Here is a 25,978-nt window from a genome sequence, read left to right as displayed (position 1 = left end):
GCCCCTCAAATTACTCTCATATTAATAACTAGTGGGGTACATCATAAAAAAGAAGCATTCTCATCCACCATATTGGCAAAACTTAAAAGATGAAAAATATACAATGCTCGTGAGGGTGTGGATAAAAAGACACTTTAGTTTTCTTTAGGTGGAAACATAAGATACTGTAATTTTCCCAGTTAGGCAAAACCTAGCAAAATTTTAAACGTGCATACTTGGGGCACCTGGGTGGCTGTCATTAAGCGTCTGCCTTCGGCTCAGGTCATGATTCCAGGGTCCTGGGATCGAGCCCCGCATCAGGCTCCCTGCTCCACGGGAAGCCTGCTTCTCCCTCTCCCACTCCCCCTGCTTGTGTCCCTCTCTTGCTGTGTCTCTGTCAAATAAATAAATAAAATCTTTAAAAAAAATAAAATAAATGTGCATACTTTTTGGCCGCCAAATCTAAAAATTTATCCTCCAGAAAGAATTGGACATGTACATACATATGTTCCCTACTGTTGGTAACAGTGAAAAATAAAAAACAATCCAAAATGTCTACCAATGGTTGGTATAGCCAAATACATTGTAGCACATTATTATAACGGAATGCAACAGGACAAGTAAAAACAATGAGGCAGCTGTGTATGGACTGACCTGGAAAGACCTCCAACACACTTTAAACATTAAGAAAGCAAGATGCAGAACAATGTGTATACTATAATGCCATAAGAGAAGACAGAAAGAAAAAAAAAGGCAAGAATATAGGTGTGTACATTAAAAAATAGAAAAAAATCTGGAAAGATACACCAAACTGCTCACTGTGGTTAAATGTGGGAAGAGGAGTAGGATGTGGCTTTAGTGAAATCATCTTTTTATAGGTAAAAAGTGGTGGTCAAGTGGTAGCAATTTCATATGCTATAATAATACTGAATTATACTGGGCGCCTGGGTGGCTCAGTCAGTGAAGCGTCTGCCTTCGGCTCAGGTCATGATCTCAGCGTCCTGGGATGGAGTCCCGCATCAGGCTCTCTGCTCAGCGGGGAGCCTGCTTCTCTCTCTCCCTCTGCTCCTCCCCCTGCTCGTGCTCTCTCTGTCTCAAATAAATAAATAAAATCTTTAAAAAAAAAATTTTTTTTTAAATATCGAATTATATTAAATAAATATACTTCTGGGGGCGCCTGGGCGGCTCAGTCAGTTAAGCAGTTGCCTTTGGCTCTGGTCATGATCTCTGGGTCCTGGGATCAAGCCCCATGTCGGGCTCCCTGCTCAGCAGGGACTCTGCTTCTCCCTCTGCCCCTCCCCCTACTCGTGCGAGCGTTCTTTTAAAAAAGAAATATACTGGGATGCCTGGGTGGCTCAGTCGGTAAAGCGGTTGCCTTCCGTTCTGGTCCTGATCCCAGAACCCTCCCAGGACCTGGGATCAAGCCCCACATTGGCCTCCTTGCTCAGCAGGGAGCCTGCTTCTCCCTCTGCCTGCTTCTTCCTCTGCCTGTCGACCCCCTGCTTGTGCTCTCTCTCTCTCAAATAAATAAAGTCATTTAAAAAATTAACAAAAAGAAATATACTTTTGGATTTAATAAATTACTACAATGATAATATGTTAATTATGAAAAAACAAAACAAATGAACAAAAAACAACTAAAAAGCAGCCCCTCCCCTTCCAAAAACCTGGAGACATCTGAAGAAGGAAAAATACTTGGCCAAGTTGTCCTTGCAAAGCCTGCAATCGTGCTAAGAGTACTACGCCTAAGCCTATCACTTGGACACAACAGACCAAGTACCAGGTCTGGCTCTGCCCCTCAATTGCATGCTAAACCCTGGCGAAATTACTTTCTTTCTCAGGGTTTTAACAGGGGCACTTCCCTTGTGACCTCATTAATTCTCATAACCCTTAAGCAGAGAACTATCATCAATATATTACAGGTGAGGAAAAGGAAGTGTCGAGGAAAAGGAAGTGTCTGGACGAGATGCCTTTTAAGTCATACCCAATAATCCACAAACAACTTTGATTGAGACCCTAAGATCCTGGAACATTAGTGTGGACCCTGAGGCCCCAGCTGAGCCCCTTGGCCCAAGGCAGCTGTCTCTCTAGTGAAACTCCCTGGAGAGAGAGGGCTCAGCTCTAAGAAAGAGAAGGGAGAGCATCTGGGTTCCAATCATGGCTCTGCCGCGCAGCCCCACTGGGACCCCAGAACTTATCTTCTCTGGGCCTCAGGCTGATTTATAAACTGGGATAACAACAGTACCCACTTACAGGTTATTATAGTGTTTATAAAAATCGGTGGCATTTGATGCTCACAACAACCCTGAGAAATAGATCGAGGTAAGTATGTCCCAGGCAACAGATCAGACAACTGAGGCTTAAAAAAGTTAAGTAACGGGGCGCCTGGGTGGCTCAGTTGGTTAAGCGACTACCTTCGGCTCAGGTCATGATCCTGGAGTCCCGGGATCGAGTCCCGCATCGGGCTCCCTGCTCGGCGGGGAGTCTGCTTCTCCCTCTGACCCTCCTCCCTCTCATGCTCTCTGTCTCTCATCCTCTCTCTCTCAAATAAATAAATAAAATCTTAAAAAAAAAAAAAAAGTTAAGTAACTTGTCCCCAGTCACACGGTGGGAAGGTAGTGGAATTGGGCTTCAAATAAGGTCTACTCCTCTGCGCTGGTAATAATCACTTCATCACTGCGCAGTGCCTTACAGTTTGCAATGGGCCATAAAATACATTATCCTGTTTTAATCTAACAAGAAGGTGAGGGAGTAGTTTTTGGCTTTCACTGGATTCTCAAAAGAGTTCAGAGCTAGCCCAGTACGTGCCGCGCAGATACGCTGCCACCCCGGGCCGCTGGACTCAACTAACGGTAGAGAACAAACGTTCACACGCACGCCCTTTAAGCCTCTTCGCAGCCGATTTACCGGGAGGAATTACCAGCCCAGTTTATAATCGAGGCGAGAAGGGCGGTGACGGGCCTGGGGTGAACCCAGCCTCCGCCCCCTGTCCCGCGCCCTCGGGCCGCTCCAGCGGCTGGGAAGCCCTGGGTCCCCTGGGAAACGCCCGCGCGTCCCACCCCTCCTCCGGCCCTGGGGCGACGCTGTGCTTAGACCTAGCGCATCCCAGAAGCCCGGGTCCAAACGCACACCAATACTTGCCGGAAACCGCCTGCAGGGGTCCGCGTCACCCGCCTCGACCACGGCTCCGGCGCTGCTCCGCCCCCCTCCGCCTGTGTGCGCATGCGCAACCCCGCCCCGGACTCTACCATCGCGGGAGGCGGGGGTGCCCGGCGCGGTGGGGTGCACAACGGGAGCCTACGCGAGGCACCAGAAACGCTTGAGGACTGCCCTCGGTATATTAAAGAGACTCCGGAGGGGATGTCTCCTGGAGTCACTTACATTCCCCGTGCTATAGACTGGGAAGAGGAACCACAAACCCATTGGTCTGGTCTCCACAGCCACCTGGGGCCGTCACCGTGGTAACGGCGTCTCGCGGGCGCCGCGGTGGCTCACCACGGTTCCATTGTTGTGGGAAAGGTGGAAGTGGTGACAGCGCCTGGCGTTGCCTTGAGAACGCCAGGACTCACAGTAGCAAAATGGGCCTCTCCCCGACGCCCCTCCTCCTCTTCTTCCTCCTCCCCGACCACAAAGCAAAGGGCACCCCTTCCTGGTGCATGTGGGGGCAACAGGTGTCGGATGTCCCATCCAGGACTTTGCGGGGTCCGCTGAAGGACCCGTGGCGGAGACGGCCCCAAGTTCGTCAGATTCCGCCTGTGTCTTCAGGTAAGACGTACAGACAGACGATGACCCTCCCTGCCCTCTTCCGCACACTGCCACCTCCCCACGTCCCGACACTGATCGGCTTTTACAAGCAGGAGAAACTGAGGCCCAGGGACCACTTCAAGTGGCACAGTGAGCAAGGGCAGGGAACTACTCTAGGATCAACGCCAGATCTCCTGAAGTCCTGACTGTGTATTATTGGTTCCATTTGAAAAAATAAGAAACTCAGAGCCATTCAAGGGATGTTTATTGGGTGCCTAGTGAGTGCACCAGGTCGTCCATCCAATGAGAGCCTGATCCCATGGGTCTCTGGCTGCAAGTGCAATTTTCTTCCAACTACACCTCAGTGCATTGAAAAGGGGAGAATTCTATGTCCTAGAACCAAACTGCACGGTCTAACCCAGCACTATCCAATGGAAACATACAGGGGCCACATGTGTCATTTAGAATTTTCTAGTAGCCATATTTTAAAGATTAAAAAAAAATAAGGTTATATTAATTTGAGCCTTTTATTTAACTCATATGTCCCAAATATTATCATTTCAACATATAATCAATGTTAACATATAATTATTTCAACATAATCAACTGCTTCAGTTTTTAAGTTTAAATTAATTAAAATTAAAATTTCAGTTCTTCAGGCACACTAACCAGATTCCAAGGGCTCAATTTCACATGTGGTTAGTGGCTACTGTGACACACAGATCTAGCCTTTTCCTACCTGTCTACACTCGCTCCCCTCTTCTTGGATGGTATTTCCCCCGTCCCCCTTTGTCTAGTTAACTCCTGCTCTTCCTTCAAACCTTGACTAGATCCATACCTAATATCAGCTTATCTCACAGTACTGCATCCTTCCCTTCAAAGCACTGGTTGTAGTTATAATTCACAATTATTTATTTATTTATTTATTTTTTAAAGATTTTATTTATTTATTTGAGAGAGAGAATGAGATAGAGAGAGCATGAGAGGGGGAGGGTCAGAGAGAGAAGCAGACTCCCCGCCGAGCAGGGAGCCCGATGCGGGACTCGATCCCGGGACTCCAGGATCATGACCTGAGCCGAAGGCAGTCGCTCAACCAACTGAGCCACCCAGGCGCCCCACAATTATTTATATAGTCATTTGATTATTGCATGTCTCCCCTGGTAGACATAAGCTCCATTAAGGAAGGGATCAAGTCTGGCTTAGCTCACCACCCTGTCCCCAGTAAGAGCACACTGCTGGCTTGTGTTGGGCACTCAGTAAATCGTCATTGAGTGGCTGAAGTTTAAACTGAACAAAAGTCTGATTCCAAAATCAGCATCGTTTTAACTTATTTAAACATTAAAATTGTTTAACGTGTTAACTTTAAACAGGGGACATTCAAATCCCAGGTGTCAGAATATGTGCAACACGAGGGCGGAATGTTTGTTATTCTTCCACTTGTCTGCCCCCAACACAGCACAGTGAGGCCCACAGGGTAGATAGTCAGTGAAGTTCGTTTTGTCCCCCATCCTTTTTCCCTCCCCAAGGAGTGACGGTAAAGGCTTATCATGTTTCAGAGAATACCTAAAAGGGTATGATGAAAAATTCCGAAGAGAACAGAGTGTGTATTTTAAACATTTCTTTTAAGAACCATAATAATAGCCAATTCTTCCATTCGGCATGAGTAAGAATGTTAAGCTAAAGCAAGAGGCTTCTTGACAGGGGCGCCTGGGTGGCTCAGTCATTAAGTGTCTGCCTTCGGCTCAGGTCATGGTCCCAGGGTCCTCGGGCTCCCTGCTCGGCGGGAAGCCTGCTTCTCCTTCCCTCGATCCCTCTGCTTGTGTTCCCTCTCTCTCTATGTCTCTCTCTGTCAAATAAATAAATAAAAATCTTTAAAAAAAAAAAAGAAAAAGAGGCTTCTTGACAGAGTCGCCCTAAGCCTGCTTCTCAGAGAACATGCCATAGTCATGCTGGGGAGTGGGTGAGAGGAAAGTGAGAAGCCCTGCAATGCACCTGCCTCCTCCTTACCCTCTCCCCCTTGCCTACATAGCGAAAGGCTAGGAGCTAGAAGGAGGAAATAGTACTGACCTGGGCCTGGGACAGCCTTTCCTGCAATCCAGCTGACTTGGGACAGCCCCAAGCTTCATTCGGACTAGAAAGAAGTACGGTGAGTGAGTCTAAGATGGAATCAGATATTAGTGAGTGTACCTAATCCCTGCGAATTAACTTGCCTAATGGAGAAAGATGTGGAAGCAAATAATTCCAGTTCAGAATTTTTTTTTAGAATTTTTTTTTTAATTTATTTATTTGAGACAGAGAGAGAGAGAGTAGGAGCAGTGGGGAGAGGGAGAAGCAGACTCCCCGCCGAGCAGGGAGCCCGATGCGGGGCTCGATCCCAGGACCTGGAGATCATGACCTCAGCCGAAGGCAGACGCTCAACGACTGAGCCACCCAGGCGCCCCTCCAGTTCAGAATTATAAGTGCAGTAATGGAGAGATGAAAGCAGAATCCCGAACTTCTCAGGGGAGGGGCAGTAACTAACGGCCTGGAGTAATTCAAGGTTTTCCAGGGGCGCCTGGGTGGCTCAGTCGGTTAAGCGTCTGCCTTCGGCTCAGGTCATGATCCCGGAGTCCCGGATACGAGCCCCGCATCGGGCTCCCTGCTCTGCGGGAAGCATGCTTCTCCCTCTCCCACTCCTTCTGCTTGTGTTCCCTCTCTCTCTGTCTCTTCTCTGTCAAATAAATAAATAAAATATTAAAAAAAAAAAAGGTTTTCCAAAAGAGGGGTGTCCGGGTGGCTCAGTTGGTTAAGCGTCTGACTCTTGATCTCAGCTCAGGTCTTGATCTCGGGGACCCGAGTTCAAGCCCTGGGTTGGGTTCCATGCTAGACGTGGTACCTACTTAAAAACAAAAAAACTGTTTATAAAAGAAGGTTTTCCCCAAAAGATATATCACGTGGGATGAGCGTGGAATAGAGGGAACAGCATGTGAAAAGGCACAGAGGCACCGAGAGCATAGCAGAGCAAGGACCAGGAGGAAGTTCAGGCGGGCAGGCCTACAGGATGTATGGCCGGGGAGAAGAGCCAGAGCAGAAGGCACGAGCACGAGGAGAGGAAAAGACAATGTGGTGAGCCCCTGGAGTAATTTTCCCACTAAACTACCTTTTCCCTCTCCTTCCATTACATATGAGCTTATTGAGGGCCGATCTGAGTCTTACTTCATTAGAACCATGCCTGTGCCCCCGGGCTCCATCCATGGAAGAGCCACAGATGGTAGTATGAACTCCTGGCCAATACGCAAGGACCCATGGAGAGCAGTCCAGCCAGAGTGTTCCGAAGCCAGGAGGAAGAGGAGTGAGGAGGCCAGTTTTCTGGGAGGGAGCAGGAAGCCTCAGGTAGATCAGGAGCCTCATGCTGAGGAATAGACCCAGAGTCGCAGAGTCCTAGCATCTGAGAGCTGTAAAGGGTGTTAGGAATCTAATCCAGATCTCTGACTTGGCAGATGAGTCTCAGAGAGATGGGGATTTGGTTTCCTTTCTAACTTGGAAACTGGTTTGCTGGGCGGCCTGGAGCCCTGGCCTTTTCATCACTCTCGTCTCCTTATTTTAAAAACTAGAACAATTTTCATGGGAAACAGGGTGGGGCAGGGGGAGCATCAACAGGAAAGGAAAAGTGTATATGTCTGAAATCCCTCAGAAGGGCTTGTCAGACGATGGCCTCCGTTCCCCATGGGGCACGCAGCATGTGCCTTGCCATCAGCCCCGCTTTACCAGGTGAACGTGGTTGTGTTTTTTCTTTTCTTTTTTTTTTTTTAAAGATTTTATTTATTTATTTGACAGAGACACAGCAAGAGAAGGAACACAAGCAGGGGGAGTGGGAGAGGGAGAAGCAGGCTCCCCGCTGAGCAGGGAGCCCGATGCGGGGCTCGACCCCAGAACCCTGGGATCATGACCTGAGCTGAAGGCAGACGCTTAACGACTGAGCCACCCAGGCACCCCGTGGTTGTGTTTTCTAAGACGTTCTATGTTATCTGTGATTTCCAGGAGGCTGGTGGAACAGAGAACAAGATTGGAGTAGGAAATGGGAGGCTCTTAAGTGGAAACTTACTATTTTGTCCTTTTACAAGAAACTGGACAATGGCTTATTTCAGGAACATGGATGTCATCAATGTCACTGCCTTGCCAGTGGTGCCCGTGGATGAGCACCTGACCGTCTCCCTCGGGTCACGGGATGCGGTGAAAAATGCCCTGAGGAAGAGTCTGGAGGACAACCCACCCTGTATCCTTCTTTGGTGCCATCTACAATCCAGGCCAAATGCACCTGCCACAGAGGGGTAACCAGCGCCTGCGTCTGTGACTCGCACGATCAGCTCCTTTCCTTCTGTGCTCATTAAGTTTTTTCAGTTCGTTAAGCCCTACCTATCCTCTAAAAGAACCTGTGAGACTGTGACGGATTGTTTGATTTGAGTTTATTTTTCTAGGATAATCAGGGCCCCAGAGGAAGAAGTACGGGAAACATTTGTTGAAAGAATGAGGAAGAAGATGAAAAAAAAAGCTCATTTTTTTTTTTCCATCGTCTCATTCTTTCTCTTCTGTCTTCCAAAGAATTATAGATAGCAACTAAGAAGTCCCGGTGTAGCCCTCTGCCCCCAGATAGGTGAGCTGAAGACCCAACTTTGTTGTTGGTGTTCTCACTCCAGTTGACCTCGCCTTATCACCTGCCCCACCTTCTGCTTGGGCTCCGAGTTTGCCCTTTCTGGCATCCCCCCACCCCGCCCCCGCCCCCGCCCCCGCGCCGGGCTCTTCCAGCATCTGACTTCTCTAGCCCTGCCTTCATTGATCCACATCTCACTTCTGACTCTGAACTCTCTGCCAGGGACCCTCAGAAGCCCATCTCTGGAGGACCTTAGAGCTCATCCAGCAAATAACCCTCTCGGGTTATAAATAACCCCAGGTCGTCTCATCTCATCAAGAGCTCATTGACCTTCGAGTCCTGCTGCTGCATGTGTCCCTCTACATCCCCTCCCCTTCTGCACCTCTCAGGGACCCCTCTCGAGATGAGCACAAGCGATCCCATCAGGGTCTGCTTCAGGGACTCACTTTCCCAGGCCTTTTTCTAATGTCCCCTCTTTCTTCTTAATCCCTCACTCATCTCAACCTAACTAACCCATTTCACTTCCTGTGATTTGTCATGTCCCTCCTTGGCATCTTCATTTGTCAAGTATCCTCCATCTGTAAGAACCCTTGAGGGTAATGGAAATAAGAGTGAACCCTGCTTTATGTGGAGGCAGTGAGGAGTGATAGGATTATGGGGCTTCTACAGAAGATATATCCTAGACCAATTGAGGCCAAGACAGAAAGAAACGCAAGCACAGAGAGGGTAACAAGAGGGGCCCTTGAGCTGAGCAGAGATTTCAACAGTGATAAACAAGGTCAAGATACCCTCTGACCCAGTCATCCCTCACCTGAAAATCTCCCTTGAAGGAATAATCCAAAATACAGAAACAGCTCTCTGACTATGTGCATCACGGCATTATTTTTAATTGTAAGAAATTATGAACAACTTAAATATTCAATAGCCATGAACAGTTAAGTGCGTTAAGGTGCATTCTCTAAATGGATTCATAATGCCATTTAAAATATTATGAGGATTGGGGCGCCTGGGTGGCTCAGTAGTTAAGCGTCTGCCTTTGGCTCAGGTCATGATCCCAGGGTCCTGGGATCAAGCCCCGCATTGGGCTCCCTGCTGGGCAGGAGGCCTGCTTCTCCCTCTCCTACTCCCCCTGCTTGTGTTCCCTCTCTCGTGTGTCTCTCTGTCAAATAAATAAATACAATCTTTAAAAAAAAATAAATATATAAAATATTATTAGGATTATTTAGCTTTATGGAAAATGATCATAGTAACGAGTGGAAGAGAAGTCAGAGTCCTAAAGTAGGCATTCACTGAGACGATAATTATGTAAAAAGGTATGTATATAAAAAATACTGGAAGGAAATCTCCCGAAATCCTAACAGAAGTTGTTAGTGTGGTAGCATAATGGATGATTCCTTTTATATTTTCTAAGGTGTCTAGGATATGGTTAATTTTCATCTAGAATTCATAAAGCAACTCCTTTAAAACGCTAAAAGAAGTGTGAATGTTTGTAAAGAAAATAGTTAAGTAGAGAGACAGCTCAGAAAGAGAGTGAGCTAGGCTAGCCTGCCCCATGCCTGTGTGATCAGTACCCAGAGTGTTTCCTTAGCAGACCCCCCTCCCAGGCTGCCTTATTGGCTCCATACACCGGGTGAACCAAAGGATTGCTGAGCTCGATCTGAGTCCCAGCCTGTTGGCCAACAGCCTGGTGAGTTATGGGTGCTGAGATGAGGCTTCCCGGCAGGAAGGGCTCTGGGGGCTCCCCCATTTATTTGAAAGCACATTTGCACAATAGAGATCTCAAAGATATTTTATTACTTAGCAAACTTAATTTTTTTGGAGCAGTTTTAGGTCCACAGCAAAATTGAGCTGAAAGTACAGAGTTCCTATATACCTCTGTCCCAACGCATGGGCAAGATCCCCATCACCACAGTGGTACATTTGTTACAATTGATGAACCTGCATGGACACATCATTATCACCCCAAAGTTGTCATTTACATAGTTCTCTCTTGGTGCTGTACATTCTGTGTGGAGAAATGTGTAATGACATATATTCACCTTTGTAGTATCGTACAGAAGAGTCTCACTGCCCTAAAAATCCTCTGTGCTCCTCCGCTTCACCCTCGCCGACTCCTCACCACACCTGAACTTTCTGCTCTCTCCATAGTTTTACCTTTTCAGAATGACCTAGAGTTAGAACCCTACAGTACTCCGGCTTCTTTCACTTAGTAATAGGCATTTAAGGTTCCGCCATGTCTTTTCATGGCTTGATAGCTCATTTCTTTTTGGCACTGAATAATATTCCTTTCTCTGGATGCACCACAGTTTATTTACCTGTTCACCTCTTGTTTGCTTCCAAGTTTTGGCAATTACACACAAGGCTGCTGTGAACATCTATGTGCAGGGTTTTGTGTGGACATATATTTTCAGTTCATTTGGGTAAATAATGAGGAGCGCGATTCCCGGACCATCTGGTAAGAGTATGTTGAGTTTTGTAGGAAACCACCAAACTGTCTCCCAAAGTGGCTGCACCACTTTGCATTCCCAGCAGCCACAAATAAGAGCTCCTGTTGCTCCCCATCCTCACCAGCATTTGGTGTTGTCAGCAGGCTGGATCTTGGCCGTTCTAATCAGTATATAGCGATATCTCCTTGTTGTTTGAATTTGCAATTCTCTAATGACATGTGCTATTGAACATCTTTTCATATGCCTGCTTACCATCTGTCAATCTTCTTAGGTGGGGTGCAAGTCTTTGCCCCATTTTTTGATTGAGTTGTTTGTTTTCTTATGGGTGGGTTTTAAGAATTGTTTGCATATTTTGGGGAACAGCCCTTTACCAGATGTGTCTTTTACAAATATTTTCTGCCAGTTCACTCCGATTAAAGCTCCTAACCCCACCCCCCTTGGCAGCTTGCTTTCCACCAAGTCCCTCTGTCCCCGGGGCCCTGAGCTGGTGATTGTCTCCACAGGTTTCAACTTCACCCTCTCCCCCAACTTTTCTAGCACTGACTTTAGGGGTCAGTTCATCTCTTGAGTCCATCTTTTTGTTTTGTTTTGTTGTAATTTAAATGGCAAGGGATGTATGTTTATTCTAAAATACTCAAACTGGGGCGCCTGGATGGCTCACTTGGTTGAATGTCCAAGGTCCAGGTCATGATCTCAGGGTCGTGTGATCGAGCCCCACATTAAGCTTGGCGCTCAGCGTGGAGTCTGTTTGGGATTCTCTCTCTCTCCCTCTTCCTGCACCCCTACCCCCTGCTCACACACTCTCTTTCTCTAAAAAATAAAAAATAATTTTTATTTATTTATTTTTAAAGATTTTTATTTATTTATTTGACACAGAGAGATACAGCGAGAGAGGGAACACAAGCAGGGGGAGTGGGAGAGGGAGAAGCAGGCTTCCCGCTGAGCAGAGAGCCCGGTGTGGGGCTCGATCCCAGGACCCTGGGATCATGACCTGAGCCGAAGGCAGACGCTTAACGACTGAGCCACCCAGGCACCCCCCCAAAAATAAATACTTTTTGAATAAATAAATAGATAAATAAATAACTCAAACCATCTATGAGTATATAAGTAAACTGTGAAAGTCATTTCACTCCCAGCCCTATTTTCCTCCTTAGAGGTGACCATAATTAATTGTTTGGTATGTATCCTTCCAGAAGTTTTTTTATACATTTAAAAATGTAGAACACATATATTTAGGGTTATTGTTTTCTTTTTTTAATGTGAGTAGGGTCATACCATAAATACTGTTTTGTTTTGTTTTTTTTTAAAGCAACAACTTTTTTTTTTTTAAAGATTTTATTTATTTATTTGAGAGAGAATGAGAGAGAGAGAGAGAGAGCACATGAGAGGGGGGAGGGTCAGAGGGAGAAGCAGGCTCCCTGCCGAGCAGGGAGCCCGATGCAGGACTCGATCCCGGGACTCCAGGATCATGACCTGAGCCGAAGGCAGTCGCTTAACCAACTGAGCCACCCAGTCGCCCCTAAATACTGTTTTTTAACCTGCTTTGGTTTTTTTTTTTCTTATTCATTTACTTTTAGTTACTTTTAGCATAAATATCTCTTGGAGATTCTTCAAAGTCAGTACTGTTGACCTGCCCCATTCTTTTTGTGGCTGCATGATATTCTATACGTGGGATGTGGCATAATTAATTCAACTATTCCATTTTGCTAAATATTTGCGTGGTATTTTCATCAGAGTGAACGTGTGAATATTTCTGTATATGTATCTTGGGGTTCATTTGCAAGTATTTCTGCAGGGAGAGTCCTAGAATTGAAATTTCAGATTTTGGTAAATAGTCAAATTGTCTTTCACAGAGGTTAAGCTGTTGTTTACTCCTGCAGCAATGAGACCACTAGTTTCAGTCGCCCTCCCCCAGCAACTGAATTGTGACTAAAGGCAAAACACACACACACACACACGCTATTTGGAGGGATTGCATGGACATTAAGCAACCTTTTGTGTGCGTGTGCACGTATCTGTGTGATTGCATGGACATTAAGCAACCTGTGACGTATCTGTGGGAGAGGGCAGAGCCCTAGAGGCACAGGATCCAGAGTGAGGTTGTCCAGCTTTAAATTCCTGCTCTGTTGTTTTCTCGCCTTGTGACATTAGGCAAATTATTTAACCTTTGTGAATCTCTGTTTTCTAGAAAATGAGGATAACAGTCATAAAGTATCTCCCTCACGGGGCTGTTGCAAGAACTAGAGGAGTTAAAACTCACAAAGACCCTTAAATCAGGGCAGAGAAGAGTGCCTGGCTCACAGGAGGGACATTCTATATGTACAAACGTGTAGGAGAAAAGTCTGGAAGGATACACACAGTCAATGGGGTCAGTTCTGGAAAGGGGGGTGGGATGGAAGGCAAGTAAAACCGTTTTTTACTCTAAATACTTCTGTAGTGTTTGGGTATTTTACAACAGAAATGTATTTGTATGTCAATTCTGTGTTTTTTGGGTTTTTTTTAATGATAATTTTAAAAAGCAGGAAAGAGAATGTTTTGCTCCCAGAAGCAGGATCCGGTGGCTTTTCAAGATTGCCCAGCCTTGGCATATCTCCTCAGGTGCTCTCTGTTGCTAGTCAGAACCAGGAAGGGACTGGCCCGAGCAACCTCGGGTCCTCCTATGACCTGGAGGAAGGGACCCCTTGCCTGTCCTTCCTGTTCTCTGCCCAAGCAGCTGGTCAGCTCTGTCAGGTCTGCCTTCTGCCCCCGGAGCCCATCCCAGGCTACCCTGCCCAACCTCTGTTGGCTACAGTTCACCCTGCCCTCTATTCACCAGGCGTGACCACTTCTCCTGAGTCAGCACCTTGGCCAGACTGGTTTCTCCAGCCTCCATGCTGCCCTGCCGGCCGGCATCTAGCACGCGAGCCTGGTGCGTAAGTGCTTTATAGATGCATACTAATAAATGAGTAAGCCCCAGATCCTCCTCCCCGCATCCCACATGATCATGTCCTATTTCTGTTCCCTCTTCCATGCCCTAAGTGTGGGTTTCCCTCATCTCTGGCCATGAACCTTGCTTAGCTCTCCTTTCCAGCCTTCCTGCCTTCTGCTCTCTGCCTGTAGCTCATTACTCTGGAAAGGCCTTCCCCGCATCCTCCACCCCAGGACTAGCGTAGGTGCTCCTCCTGGGCACACGTCTGGCATCCTGTCCCTCCCCACGGCAGCACCCATCACCTCATAATCACTGGCTTCTCCCCACTAATCCTCGAGCCCTTGGAAGGCAGGGATGGCAGTCACTGCTCACCGCTGCATCCTTGACATGGGCATGGCGTTGGCCTTTAGCAGGTGCTCAGGAAATATTTGTGGAATGAATGATAATGGTTGCAAATTCTAGCTTCTCTCCTGTAGTTCAGCCTCATATTCCCAGCTACCTGGAGCAATGACACTGAGACCTAACTGATCATCAGACTCCCCTGGGAGGTTTTTAAAAACTAAAAGTGACGGGTGCCTGGGTGGCTTAGTTGGTTAAGCATCTGCCTTTAGCTCGGGTCATGATCTTGGGGTCCTGGGATCAAGTGCTGCGTTGGGCTCCCTGCTCAGCCGGGGAGTCTGCTTCTCCCTCTTCCTCTGCCCTCCGCCCTACTCATGCTCCCTCTCTCTCTCTCTCATTCTCTCAAATAAATAAAATTAAAAAAAAAAAGACTAAAAGTGGGGCACCTGGGTGGCTCAGTCGGTTAAGCGTCTGCCTTTGGCTCAGGTCATAATCCCAGGGTCCTGGGATCGAGCCCCACATCGGGTTCCTGGCTCAGCAAGGAGCCTGCTTCTCCCTCTCCCTCTGCCTCTCTCCCTGCTCATGCTCTCTCTCTGTCTCTGTATCTCCGTGTCTCAAATGAATAAATAAAATCTTTAAAAAAACAAACAAAAAACTAAAAGTGAAAAGAGCATCACACAGGACTATGTGTTTTGTGCGCTCTCATTTGAACAGGATTTCTCTGGAAGGCTATGCAAGAACTAAGGGTGTTGGGGGGCCAGGGGGGTTAGGCGGGAGACTTTTGACTCTACTATTTGATTTTGTACCTTGTAAAACATTTACTTGTTTTTAAAATTTAAATAGAGAACTATTCAGGAGCCTTGGTAAATAAACAGTTCATGACCCAAGGCAGATGTCAGGAATGAGCTTCTCTAATGAACTGGTCTGTCTGAATAATTCCCCAGCCATGCTGGTCATCAGCCAGGTTTGGGAGTTGACTTCCCACTTGTAGGTATTACTGTCATCGCAAACGCAAACAGCCCCATGCTGGTCTCCTCATTTCCCCCTAAAACTTGCTTTTCTTCCGGTGTTCATCTATCCTGCCTGCTCTGTGTGCAAATCTTGTCCATCCTTCCAAGGCCCACACAATATTGGCCACGGTGGCATCCTGATAAGGCTCAGAGACATTGCTGTTTGCTACATTGGCGTATATCCATCCAATTCATTCATCATGCTTTCTCTTTTTTTTTTTTTTTTAATTTTTTATTTATTTATTTGAGAGAGAGAGAGAGAGAGAAACAGCATGAGAGGGGATAGGGTCAGAGGGAGAAGCAGGCTCCCCGCTGAGCCGGGAGCCCGATGCGGGACTTGATCCTAGGACCCTGGGATCATGACCTGAGCCGAAGGCAGTCGCTTAACCAACTGAGCCACCCAGGCGCCCCCATCATGCTTTCTCTTGAACTACTTTTTTTGGAGTAACAGCGTTGACAGCCTTACCAATGTGACCCCTTTCCCCATCTACATACACCCGCACACATGCCGATTGCGGATACGGTGATGGGAAGCTGGAGGGGCATTTCACAGTGTATCAAGTGAAACAGATGCCTCATCATGTCCCCCAACACTCATGTCCCACCTCTTCTAGGCAGTCCTCTGTGACTGCTCCAACTTACACTACTCTCATTTGTTCGAATCCCAAACGCAGCAATTTAGGACTTAATTGGCCCATGTATGCTGATGTGACTGTCCAAATAGATTGTAAATTCCTAACGGCAAGAGCACAGAGTCCTAATTCTTCATTAACTTTATTATCCAAGAACAGTGCTGGGCTTATGGTTGACAATCAGTATAACTTGTTGGGTCACTGACATTCATTTTTTTTTTCCTTGTCTTTCCTCAAGAAGGGATTAGGGGTGGGGGGGAGTCAGATCAAGAGAAATCTCTTGAGAAGTCAAGGGTATGGTGATTAATAATAATAATAATTACCCTTTATTGAGCAGCTCCTATCTGATAGTAGCCTCTGTGCTAGAGTTTTAAGATGCATTCAACACTTTATATCTGATCCTTACAAGGACCTGAGAAGGTAGGTATCATTGCCCCCCTACAGAGAGTCTGAACAATAGCTTTTAACCTGAGCAGCTTGATTGGAACCCCATTCCAAATCCTGTACCCCTCAGAGGTGTAGATAAGAGGGGGCATAGCCAGGAGGAGGGGCAGTGTGAGAGAGGGCAGGGGTGGGGGAGTGTATTGGTGGTGACACTGCGGGGGTGAGGTCAGTGACACCAACGATCACTGAGGCCCTAGCACCTACGGGGAAGACAGCAAGATGTGCCACCGACTTTTCTCCAGGCCTTTTGCACACCAACAGGAGAAATGGCCTGGTCTCTGACCCCATTCCCCTCCAAGATCTAATGAATCCTTAATGCCCCTTTTCTTTTTGGTTTTTGAAGGCAATTGAGAGATTCGAGTTGGAGAAGAAGGCTTTGAGAGAGAAAAGTCACGACGGCCCAGGAGACAGAGGCAAAAATCCTTTCTCATAGCCTTGCTGGTGTTTTTGTGGGGTTCGGCTTTCGTTAGTTCTCAAATGCAGTTAAGCAGGAATCCAGCGTTTCAGCTGGGGATGTTTTTGTCCTCCTCTGAAGGAGCCTCACGTCTGAGTTGCTAGCATTGGGCAAGTTAGGAGGAAAGGACAGCACACTTAGGGACGGCCTGCTATGTGGCGCACTGCTCCACAGCTCTTACTCGGACTCCCTTGTTAAATCTTCCTAATGTCCCCACCTGTGGGCTACCTGCCACTGAACCCACTTTACAGATGAAGGAACAGCTTGTCTGCAGTGGGTCCTGGATTCGGGTCCCAGCCTGCCTTCACAGCCCATGCTCTGTCTGCTCCTCCTGGGGCAAGGAGTCTAACCCATCAGGAGGGGAATCTTAGTGAGTCAGCAGCGCAGGTGGGGTCCGGTGAGCCTACCAGTGTGGCCGGCATCTGGCAGCTCAGGCCCAGTGAAAAATCACAGCTATCATTACCGCACAGCAGGGGACAGACCCCACGGTTACTCACATCCTGTTTCTCTTCCATTCTTCTGCAGACAAGAGTCAAAGCAAATCAGAGTATACTTGCAGAGGCTCAGAATCCAGGAATGTCAGATCTTTCATTTTTAAAAGGGTAAGGGATCTATTGCTGGGTCTCTTTCTGACTGGTTTCTGCTGGGCACGAAATTATATTTTAGTCCTGGGGAGGGCACGCTTGGCACCTGCCTGGTGATGGTGCAGGAAAACCTCAGGGTGCCCCTTTTTAGAGGATCTTAAGGTATCTTAATAACGCAGGAATTTCTCATACCACCCTCAAAAGGGTAGAATGAGGGGTGTTCCAGAGGTCATTTGTCTGTTTATTTGTAGAGCGTTCAAAGGTGATTCCTCTTAGAAACAGTAAGTTCAGAGTGGGCTCATGTGAGCCCTGGTGCTGCCCCGCTCCAAGAGACCCATTCACACCATGGTGCACTTATGTCCTTCACTTGGATGCCGCAGGAAGCTGACAGTCAGGAGTAGGTCAATGGCCTGTCCAGCATCGTGCACCTGGCTGATGGGCAGAGCCCCCGCCAGCTGCCCATGGCCGGGCTGGCTTCTGCCTCTGCAGCAGCAATCTGGCCCCACCTCGAAGCCACCCCAGTGAAGATTCTCCCAAGCTGGCTCTTTCAACTACCCAGGTCATATATATTCAAACCTTTAAATGCCAGAGCACACAAAACCATCTGTTATTGTTACGTTTTCACTTCTCAGCCTGGGAAATTTCCACGCAGCAGAGAAAGCCCGATGGTCGAGAGTGGGTCAGAAGTGCCAGACTACCTCTGATGGGGGCTGAGCAGATGTGAATGCCCTGCCCAAGGTGGCCCAGCTAGTCAGTGGTGGCGCTGACTTCGGGCCCAGGTTGTCTGAGTCAGGGTCAGAGCAGTTCATCAGGGAGTTCTGCCGATGCCAAGGCCATAGCCCTGTTAGAAAGTCGCTCAGTCCCTCAGAACCTTTCCAGTAGGTGCCTTGGGTGATGGTGATCGGTTTCCTCTTTCCAATTTTCTGTATTTTCACATTTTTGATAGTTATTATATTGCCTCTTTCTGAAATTATTTCTAAATAAATAAGCCTAAAAGGGAAGAAACTATATGCTCCAAATCATTAATAGTGGTAATATTATTTGGAGGTCATCAGTGAGTAGTTAATTAAATGATAGCACATCTCCTTAACAGGCTCTATTATCCGAAGCGATAAATTTGAAGACAGTGTAGCAATGTGGAAAATCTAAAGTGGAGAAAGCAGGGCCTAAAGAGTGTGTGTGTGTGTGTTTATGTTTTGTAAAGTGAGTGAAGTTACACATACATATTTGTATACAGGTGCTCAGAGCCTAAAAGGGAGGATAGAAATAACACAAACAGGAATTTGGAAGAGGTGCTGGGGTCATGAATGCACCCCCATTTTTTTTCTTCGGTGTTTTCGAAGATGGTTATATTGTCTTCGTGACGGAAAAGGGAAGATATCCTAGTATTAGTTTTAAACTGTCAAATGACGGACCTCATTTCCATACTCTGCTTTTGTTTCAGAAAATAGCCCATAAAGATCTGCTGGCGGAGCTCTACCAGTACACACCGTCTAACAGCCCTGCACCAAACAGGCTTCCAAACGGGGTGAACTTCTGTGACATGGTGGGCAACGTGGTCCGGGCTGAGAGAAACCCCCTTAGTGGCAAGGTAAGGAAAGACAGTGGGCAGTTCACTGGTACGCCCAGCTCCGTGAGGCCCGCTGTGGGCCCGGCTTTATAGCAACCCGTGTGGCAGGCACACGCACTGTCCCTGTTTTATACCCCAAGAAACAGAGTCAGCGTCACTACGTACGTCACCCAAGGCCACACAGTTTGCAAGTGACTGAACCGAGATTAGAACCCAAGCCCACACGTTACCTCCGAAACCTAGATTCTTCCTCCCAGAGGACTGGTTTCCAGACTGTCTTGATCAGGTATCCTAGCAGCAAGAAATTTTGAGCATGCGCCCTGAGGATGTATGTTTCTTTATATATGATATACATGTTCTGTTGTCAATAGCTACGTTGTATGTTAGTAATCTTAATTTCTTGGTTTTTTTAAATTAGACATTAATTAGGGGTGCCTGGGTGGCTCAGTCGGTTAAGCATCTGCCTTCGGCTCAGGTCATGTTCCCGGGGTCCTGGGATCGAGTCCCGCATCGGGCTCCCTGCTCAGCGGGGAGCCTGCTTCTCCCTCTCCCTCTGCCTGCTGCTCCCCCATGCTTGTGTTCTCTATCTCTCTGTGTGTCAAATAAATAAATAAAATCTTTATAAAAAAAAAGAAAGTAAATAAATTAGACATTAATTAGAATTTTCCTCCCACACCCCTTGGTACCCCTTGGGGTGAATTACCACTTGGAGCGCAATGCACTGGGTTCCTTAGGAAGCAGGGTGGGGGCATTCAGAGGCCCAGAACAGGTGTGAGACAGCACTGTCCACTCAGGGGGTGGGGAAGAGTGTAAGGAGGTGTGGGGAGGGGAGGAAGCCCAGGAAATGGTATCTGTAGCCCTACAGCTGTGCCTCAGTGCCCTTCACGATTGTTCACTAACTGGTGTGTCCCCTTGGCTCCTAACTAGTCACCCCACTGTTCCCGGGACCCAGCTTCTTAGTCTTAACTACCTGCGCTTCCCACTGCTGCTTCAAACCCCTCACTCCCCCATCTCTCTCTCTCTCCTCCTCTCCCTCCCTCTGTCCCTCTGTCCCTTTCCCTCCCTCCTTTTCTCTCCCCGCCCTTCCTTCACCCCCTCCTCTCTTCTTCACCTGTTCTCCCTGCTGCCTTCTCTCCAGCGCTGCCTCTAAGTCAGTCCCATCTGTCTCCTTCCTCGGTGTCTGGCATTCAGACTTCCTAAGAGTGATGATCTGTTCAGGCCAGTCACTGCCCAGCATGGTGATGGTGTTTGCTGGAGTTCCAGTGCCTGGGTCCAGCGTGGGCTGCAGTCAGCAAGTGGACAGCTGCCTTTGACCAGGCAGTGGTGGCTCTGGGGTCCGGTACCTGATCCCCTGCTGTCCTCAGCCAGCGTGGAGGTGGAGGAGTGGCCGGCACTCAGAGCATCACATTTGCCCCAGACAATGTAAAAAGATGTTCCTTGCATGGTCATGTATGATAGCAAGGACCTGGAAAGTAGCTCTCTGGGCTCTAGTTTCTTCTATAAAATACGGATTGGAGCAGTCTCTACCTAGAGGTGTCATTATAAAATTAAATACCATAAGGACCTTATTTAAGGGTATAAAAAGCGCTTAGTGGGCGCCGGGGTGGCTCAGTTGATTAATCGTCCGACTCTTGGTTTCGGCTCAGGTCTTGATCTCTGGGTCCTGGGATGGAGCCCCTTGTTGGGCTCCACACTCAGCGTGAGTCTGCTTGTCCCTCTGCATGCCTCACCCCCCACCCCGCTCACAAGCGCACACACACACACCCTCTCTCTAAAATAAATAAATAAGTAAATCCTTTTAAAAAATGAAAAGCACTTGGCACAGTGCTTAGTAAGTCATGAGTTCTCAAAAAATGGTAGTGTCTATTATCAGCATTTTTAGAAATAGTTTAAGGATGATTAATAGAAGGCCAGCTCAGTCATTTTGGGTACATATATCGTGGACTACTTAGCCATTGAAACGAGTGTTTATAAAAAGTGCATTTTGCTATGCTGTGATGTTAAATGAAAAATATCAGTATATAAAACTCTACAATATGATGTTCCATAAGTACACACACGGGAAAATCTGGGGATGAAACCATACATAGATATTACCAATGTTCGCTGAGTGATAAGGCTATAGCTTTTTCTTCCTCCCTTTTCTGTACTTTAAAAAGAAGAAAGGGGCGCCCGGCTGGCTCAGTCAGAAGAGCATGCGAGTCTTGATCTTGGGGTCGTGAGTTCAAATCCCACAAGAGGCGTAGAGATTACTTAAATAAATAACAAACTTTTGGGGCGCCTGGGTGGCTCAGTCGTTAAGTGTCTGCCTTCGGCTCAGGTCATGATCCCGGGGTCCTGGGATCGAGCCCCGCATCGGGCTCCCCGCTCGGCAGGAAGCCTGCTTCTCCCTCTCTCACTCCCCCTGCTTGTGTTCCCTCTCTAGCTGGTCTCTCTCTCTCCTCTGTCAAATAAATAAAATAAAATCTTAAAAAAATAAATAAATAAATAACAAACTTTTAAAATAAAGAAATAAATAGAAGAAAGACTTGAGAACAAATAGATTGTTTGTTTCATGGATCTGCTGTCCCTGCATGACCTTCCTGCCCCCCGGCACAACCACACGCACTCATGTTCCATCTGCAAGGTGGCTAGCCCCAAGGACAGTGACCACTGTTATTTAATGTCCCATTTTGGAGGGCCCATGGGGAATGTTCTCCTTAGACCTTAATCCCCCAGAAAACCTGTGCATCTCCTGACATGCTTTTCGTCTTATAACTAATGCTTCTAACTAATGCTTTTCTTTAGCTCCCAGGAAACTCAAGGCAATTTGTGTCTTACAGTTATTTTTATTTTATTCTTTTAAAGATTTTATCTTATTGTTTCTTTAAAGTTTTATTTATTGAAGGAATCTCCCTTCCTTCACCCAATACACCCAACACAGGGGCTCCAACTCACAACCCCGAGACCAAGAGTCTCACGCTCCACCGACTGAGCCAGCCGGGCGCCCCTGTGTCGTACCTTTAAAAGGACCCTCTTCCTGGGCGCCTGGGTGGCTCAGTTGGTTAAGCGACTGCCTTTGGCTCAGGTCATGATCCTGGAGTCCCAGGATCGAGTCCCACATCGGGCTCCCTGCTCAGCGGGGGTCTGCTTCTCCCTCTGACCCTCTTCTCTCTCGTGCTCTCTGTCTCTCATTCTCTCTCTCTCAAATAAATAAATAAAATCTTTAAAATAAATAAATAAATAAATAAAAGGACCCTCTTCCATCCTGCTCAGGGCCATCACAAGCCCTTCCCTGCCTCCTCACACCCTCTCCTCCGTCACTTCTCCCCCTCTCTTGGCAGCCCAAGTTGCCTCTGCTTCAGAGAATCTGGAGGCCATCGCTAGACGATGAGCTCCACGAGGATCAAAGGCCTGTCTCTCTTGTTCAGTGGTGGGCGCCAGCCTGGCACTGAGCCTCACCTGGGATGCGAAGAGCTGCCCACGCTTGCTGCCCTCGCTTCTCACTGCCGCCCTCTTTCAGTGCTGCTGCAGCCTGCCCCGTTCCTGTCCCTGACGTGGCCCGAGTCCGACCCTTCGCTCTCACAGGGCCAAGTCCAAAGGGTGTGTTCTGTCATTACTTTAGACGACCTCTCTGTGGAACTGACCCAGAGGACGACTCCCTGCACTCAGAAGTTCTGTCCTTCCTTGGTTTCTGTGGTAGCTTCTCCATCTACTCAAGCAGCACACTTGGGTCTTCCAAGCCCACGTTCTTTAGGACCCCTGCCTCTGCTCTGTCTTCTCCCTCTGCACAGACTCATGGGGACAGCGGAGGGTGGACAGGAGTCATCTTCTCCCCACACAAGGCTCCCCACCGTGCTCCCAACTCCCATATTCTGAGCTGTGCTCCCGACTCCCATATTCCTCCACCACCGGCCCTGCTGGCTCTGACTTCTCAGATTCATCAGACCTGCTTCTCCTCCTGTCTTGAAAACCACAGCCTTCCGCCCGAGCATCAGCCAGTCTCCTCCCTGGCCCACATCCCTGCATCCGATCCGTCACTGAGACTCAGCTACTATCTTTACTGTATCTCCTCCTCCTTCCCACTGCCACTGCCAAGTTCAGGCCCCACACTTTCCCGTCTGGATCACTGCACCTGCTGCTCAGCATGCCGTCGACCTTACCATCTCAATCCCCTCTGATGCACCTTCTGTGCGGCCTCCAGGGATCTTTCTAGAACAACAGCTTCATGGTGGTCATGGCCTGTTGAAAATTCTTCAGTGCTGGCTGTCCCCCTGCCCCTTGTCCGGTGGCAGAACAAACCCTTGGTCCCAGCCCCCAGGTGCCTCATAGCCTGACTCCTGCCTGGCCTCCCAGCGCCTTCCACGGCACAGAAACCCCTTGAAGTTCCCCAAATGTGTCCTGTTGTTTCCCAACTCAGCACATGCTTTCTCCTGTCTGTGCAGCTCTCAGCTCTCCCTTCTTCAGCAGTCATTCTTACTCTCAGAGCCTCTCCCGGTACCCCAAGCACAGGTTAGCTGCCCTGCTGGGCTCCTTATCCCCCTGGATTCCTTCTCTCAGGGCCCCCATCACACTAGATTATAAATGTCTGCTCACCTGGGAACATCTCCAGGGCAAGGACTCTCCCATCACCATCCAAGCACCTAGTAGGTGTTCAGTAAATAACTGTTGAAGGGCTGAAATGAAGTCCTTTTTGAAAGGAAACAGGAGGGGCGCCTGGGTGGCTCAGTCATTAAGCATCTGCCTTCGGCTTGGGTCATGATCCCAGGGTTCGGGGATCAAGCCCCATATCAGGCTCCCTGCTCAGCGGGAAGCCTGCTTCTCCCTCTCCCACTCCCCCTGCTTGTGTTCCCTCTCTTGCTGTCTCTCTCTCTGTCAAATAAATAAATAAAATCTTAAAAAAAAAAAAAGAAACAGGAGTATGAGTAAATAAGTAAATAAGAACTAGCACGCCCTTAGCGAGTGTTTCCGGGCCTGGCACTGTTCCAAGCACTTTGTATGTGTCACTTGCTCATTGAATCATCTTATCAGTCCTTGAGGTGGGGACTATCACTCTCCATTCCCTGTGATGTCGGCAGGCTGCCTCCCAGGACCCAGAGGGGGTCCCACGGGTCCAGCCAAGAGGGGCCCTGGCTGCTCACAGGCTAGAAATCAAACCCAAGCCAGCAGGAAGTGAAAGCAGAGTTTGTTGAAGGTATTAAGAGAGTGCAGGTGGAGACAGAGTGCCTGGGAGACTCAGAAAGGAAAGGGGGTATGAGTCTTGTCTGTGTTGAGGGTCTGGGGTTTTTGTTGAAGGTGGTGGTCTGGTGTATGTGTCCTTGCAGGCAGCCAGGAACTGGTTTGAACAATGACAAAGGCCCAGATGTTATTCCTTGGAGCCGGGAATTCCAGTGGTCTGGAACACGCATATAATGGCACGTCCAGTCATTCTTACCTGGTCCTTCCTTAGATGTCGTCTGCTCTAGAGAAATCATCAACTCCTTGTCCTTTGCAAGGAGGACACTGTTTGTTATAAGGCTTGTGTAAAGTGGGCAGTGCACGTCCTAGCAAGAATAGAAGCAGGAAAAGGAGCAAAAAGCAGATTTTCTATGGAGTCTCAGTTTCCCTATCTCATCTGGATGGGGAAACTGAGCATATACAGGTTCAAGAACGTTGCTCAAGGTCACACAGCTTTTAAGTGTAAGAGCTGGATTTGAATCCAGGCAGTCTGGTACCAGAGTCGGTGCTCTTTAACTGCTCCAACTCTACTTTTTCTCTAAGGAACAGGAGGAATGGTGAAAAAGACAAAGCAAAGAGCAGGGCTCAGAGAGCTCCCTGCTAATGAGGGAGGCTTGCTTATCAATGCACCATGCCCTCCGTTTCCGTGGGCCCGAAGGGAGACCAGGGGTCTCTCCCTTTGCATCCAGGAGGGGGGCAGGAGTGGGATCTCTTTGCTCTTCATAATGCTAAGGGGCAGCCTGTGTGGTGTTTCTGGGGTCAGGCTGCCTGTTTCAGAGCCTCCCGGGCCATGTGAGCTTAGGCAAGAATCTTAACCTTTCGATCCAAAATCCCTCTTCTATAAACCGGGGATACCTGTGGTATCTACCACATAGATTGTGGAAAATGAAGTGAGATAAGGAGGGAATGTGCATAGCCCAATGCCCAACACACGGTAAGCATTCAACAAATATATGAATATATATATATTCATTCATATATATATATATATATATATATGAATGATGTGGTTTTGGGATATCAGTGAGGTAAGGTCTGGAACCGAAGACCAAGAAGGAATTCTTGATGGTTTCTTCACCAGTTCCTTGGTGGTTTATTAAAGCATGGGGACAGGACCCGTGGACAGAAAGAGCTGCTGCACAGGGTTGTGAGGGGTAGCTGATTATATATACTCAGGAGTTGGGAGAGGTAAGGAAAAGGGAGGTTTTCAAAAGGATTTTCATATGTTAAAGAGGACCTACAAGATACTGGAGGCCTTGCCATTGTCAAGTTAAGGCATTAACATTAAGATAGTTGGGAACTTCCCGGAGGAACATTACATTTTGCCATCAGTGGGTTGCAGGTATAAGGGCATTTAATTGTATCTACATTTCCTTCTGGAAGCTAGGTTATTGATAGAAATGCTTTGTTCTTGTAGATCGCTAAGCCATTTGTAAACTGAGTGAGGCTCAAGTCTTGCAGGATTGTGATCTCTGTAAGTTGTTTTTCCTTTCCTTAGCTTTAAGGCAGCCAGGAGTGCCTGAGGAATGTCACAAATATCCCATGGGGGAGTGAGGTGTCAGCTTCTGCTTTGTCCTCAGCTTGCCTTCTGTTCCCTCATCATATATATATTTTTTAAAGATCTTATTTGAGAGAGAGACAGAGACAGCACAAGCAGGGAGGAGAGGGAGAAGCAGGCTCCCAACTGAGCAGGGAGCATGATGTGGGGCTCCATCCCAGGACCCTGGTATCATACCTAAGCTGAAAGCAGCCGCTTAACATATTATTATATTATTAAGACAGTAGCTTTGGAATCAAGAGTAAGGTTCAAGACCATGTTGCATCACAATGAAGTCTGAATTTTCTGCCCCTCTGAGTTCACTGATAATTCTATTCTAATTTTAGGCTTACTAGGAACCCAGCAGAATCTCTTGGTCCAGTGATTTGCATTTGTATAGTATCTGTATTTGCTGATCGCTGCTGATTGAAGTAGGTGAGAGCTTGGGGCAGGGGCCTGGAGTTAGAGGTTTCAATCCTAGCTCTGCCACTTCCTGGCTGTATT

At 47.7% G+C, this 25,978-nt stretch overlaps 3 protein-coding genes across 9 annotated transcripts in view; 1 reads left to right on the top strand and 2 right to left on the bottom strand.

Moving 5' to 3' along the window:
* The window catches only part of CBY1 (chibby 1, beta catenin antagonist), an 11,542-nt gene extending 8,340 nt beyond the window's left edge, over nucleotides 1-3,202 (bottom strand). For 2 of the 7 annotated variants that reach the window (XM_031018281.2, XM_081822495.1), the window contains exon 1: nucleotides 3,121-3,202. The gene's annotated coding sequence lies outside the window, so the exon portion shown is untranslated. Of the gene's footprint in view, nucleotides 1-916; nucleotides 1,069-3,104 lie in introns of all 7 variants that reach the window. The other 5 variants (XM_081822491.1, XM_081822492.1, XM_081822496.1 and 2 more) reach the window with 5 other exon arrangements.
* A 70-nt stretch (nucleotides 3,203-3,272) lies between these two features.
* LOC115937024 (protein FAM227A-like) lies at nucleotides 3,273-19,427 on the top strand. The gene is made up of 5 exons (XM_081822473.1): nucleotides 3,273-3,744; nucleotides 7,744-7,978; nucleotides 9,958-10,040; nucleotides 17,113-17,189; nucleotides 18,616-19,427. Exons 2-5 carry the CDS (start codon nucleotides 7,837-7,839, stop codon nucleotides 18,620-18,622), a joined length of 309 nt encoding a protein of 102 aa, XP_081678599.1. The 5' UTR covers nucleotides 3,273-3,744; nucleotides 7,744-7,836; the 3' UTR covers nucleotides 18,623-19,427.
* A 4,966-nt stretch (nucleotides 19,428-24,393) lies between these two features.
* LOC145715902 (protein FAM227A-like) overlaps nucleotides 24,394-25,978 on the bottom strand; it is a 20,062-nt gene continuing 18,477 nt past the window's right edge. Inside the window, exon 6 of the mRNA XM_081819003.1 lies at nucleotides 24,394-24,475. Within this exon, the coding sequence (XP_081675129.1) occupies nucleotides 24,394-24,475 (82 nt within the window). The remainder of the gene's footprint in view (nucleotides 24,476-25,978) is intronic.

The sequence above is a fragment of the Leptonychotes weddellii genome, chromosome 5 (assembly GCF_054177405.1).
Source record: "Leptonychotes weddellii isolate Sample4059 chromosome 5, ASM5417740v2, whole genome shotgun sequence".
Classification (NCBI taxonomy): Eukaryota; Metazoa; Chordata; class Mammalia; order Carnivora; family Phocidae; genus Leptonychotes; species Leptonychotes weddellii.
Note: the sequence above shows the minus strand (reverse complement) of the source record. Positions and strands in the feature narration are given on the sequence as shown.

Coding starts and splice junctions, on each gene's coding strand:
- LOC115937024 (XM_081822473.1), top strand. CDS start 7,837: ATGGCTTATTTCAGGAACATGGATGTCATCAATGTCACTGCCTTGCCA. Junction 7,979..9,957: donor TCTGGAGGACAACCCACCCT/GTATCCTTCTTT, acceptor CCCCCCTCCCAG/GCTGCCTTATTGGCTCCATA. Junction 10,041..17,112: donor GCCTGTTGGCCAACAGCCTG/GTGAGTTATGGG, acceptor ATTCTTCTGCAG/ACAAGAGTCAAAGCAAATCA.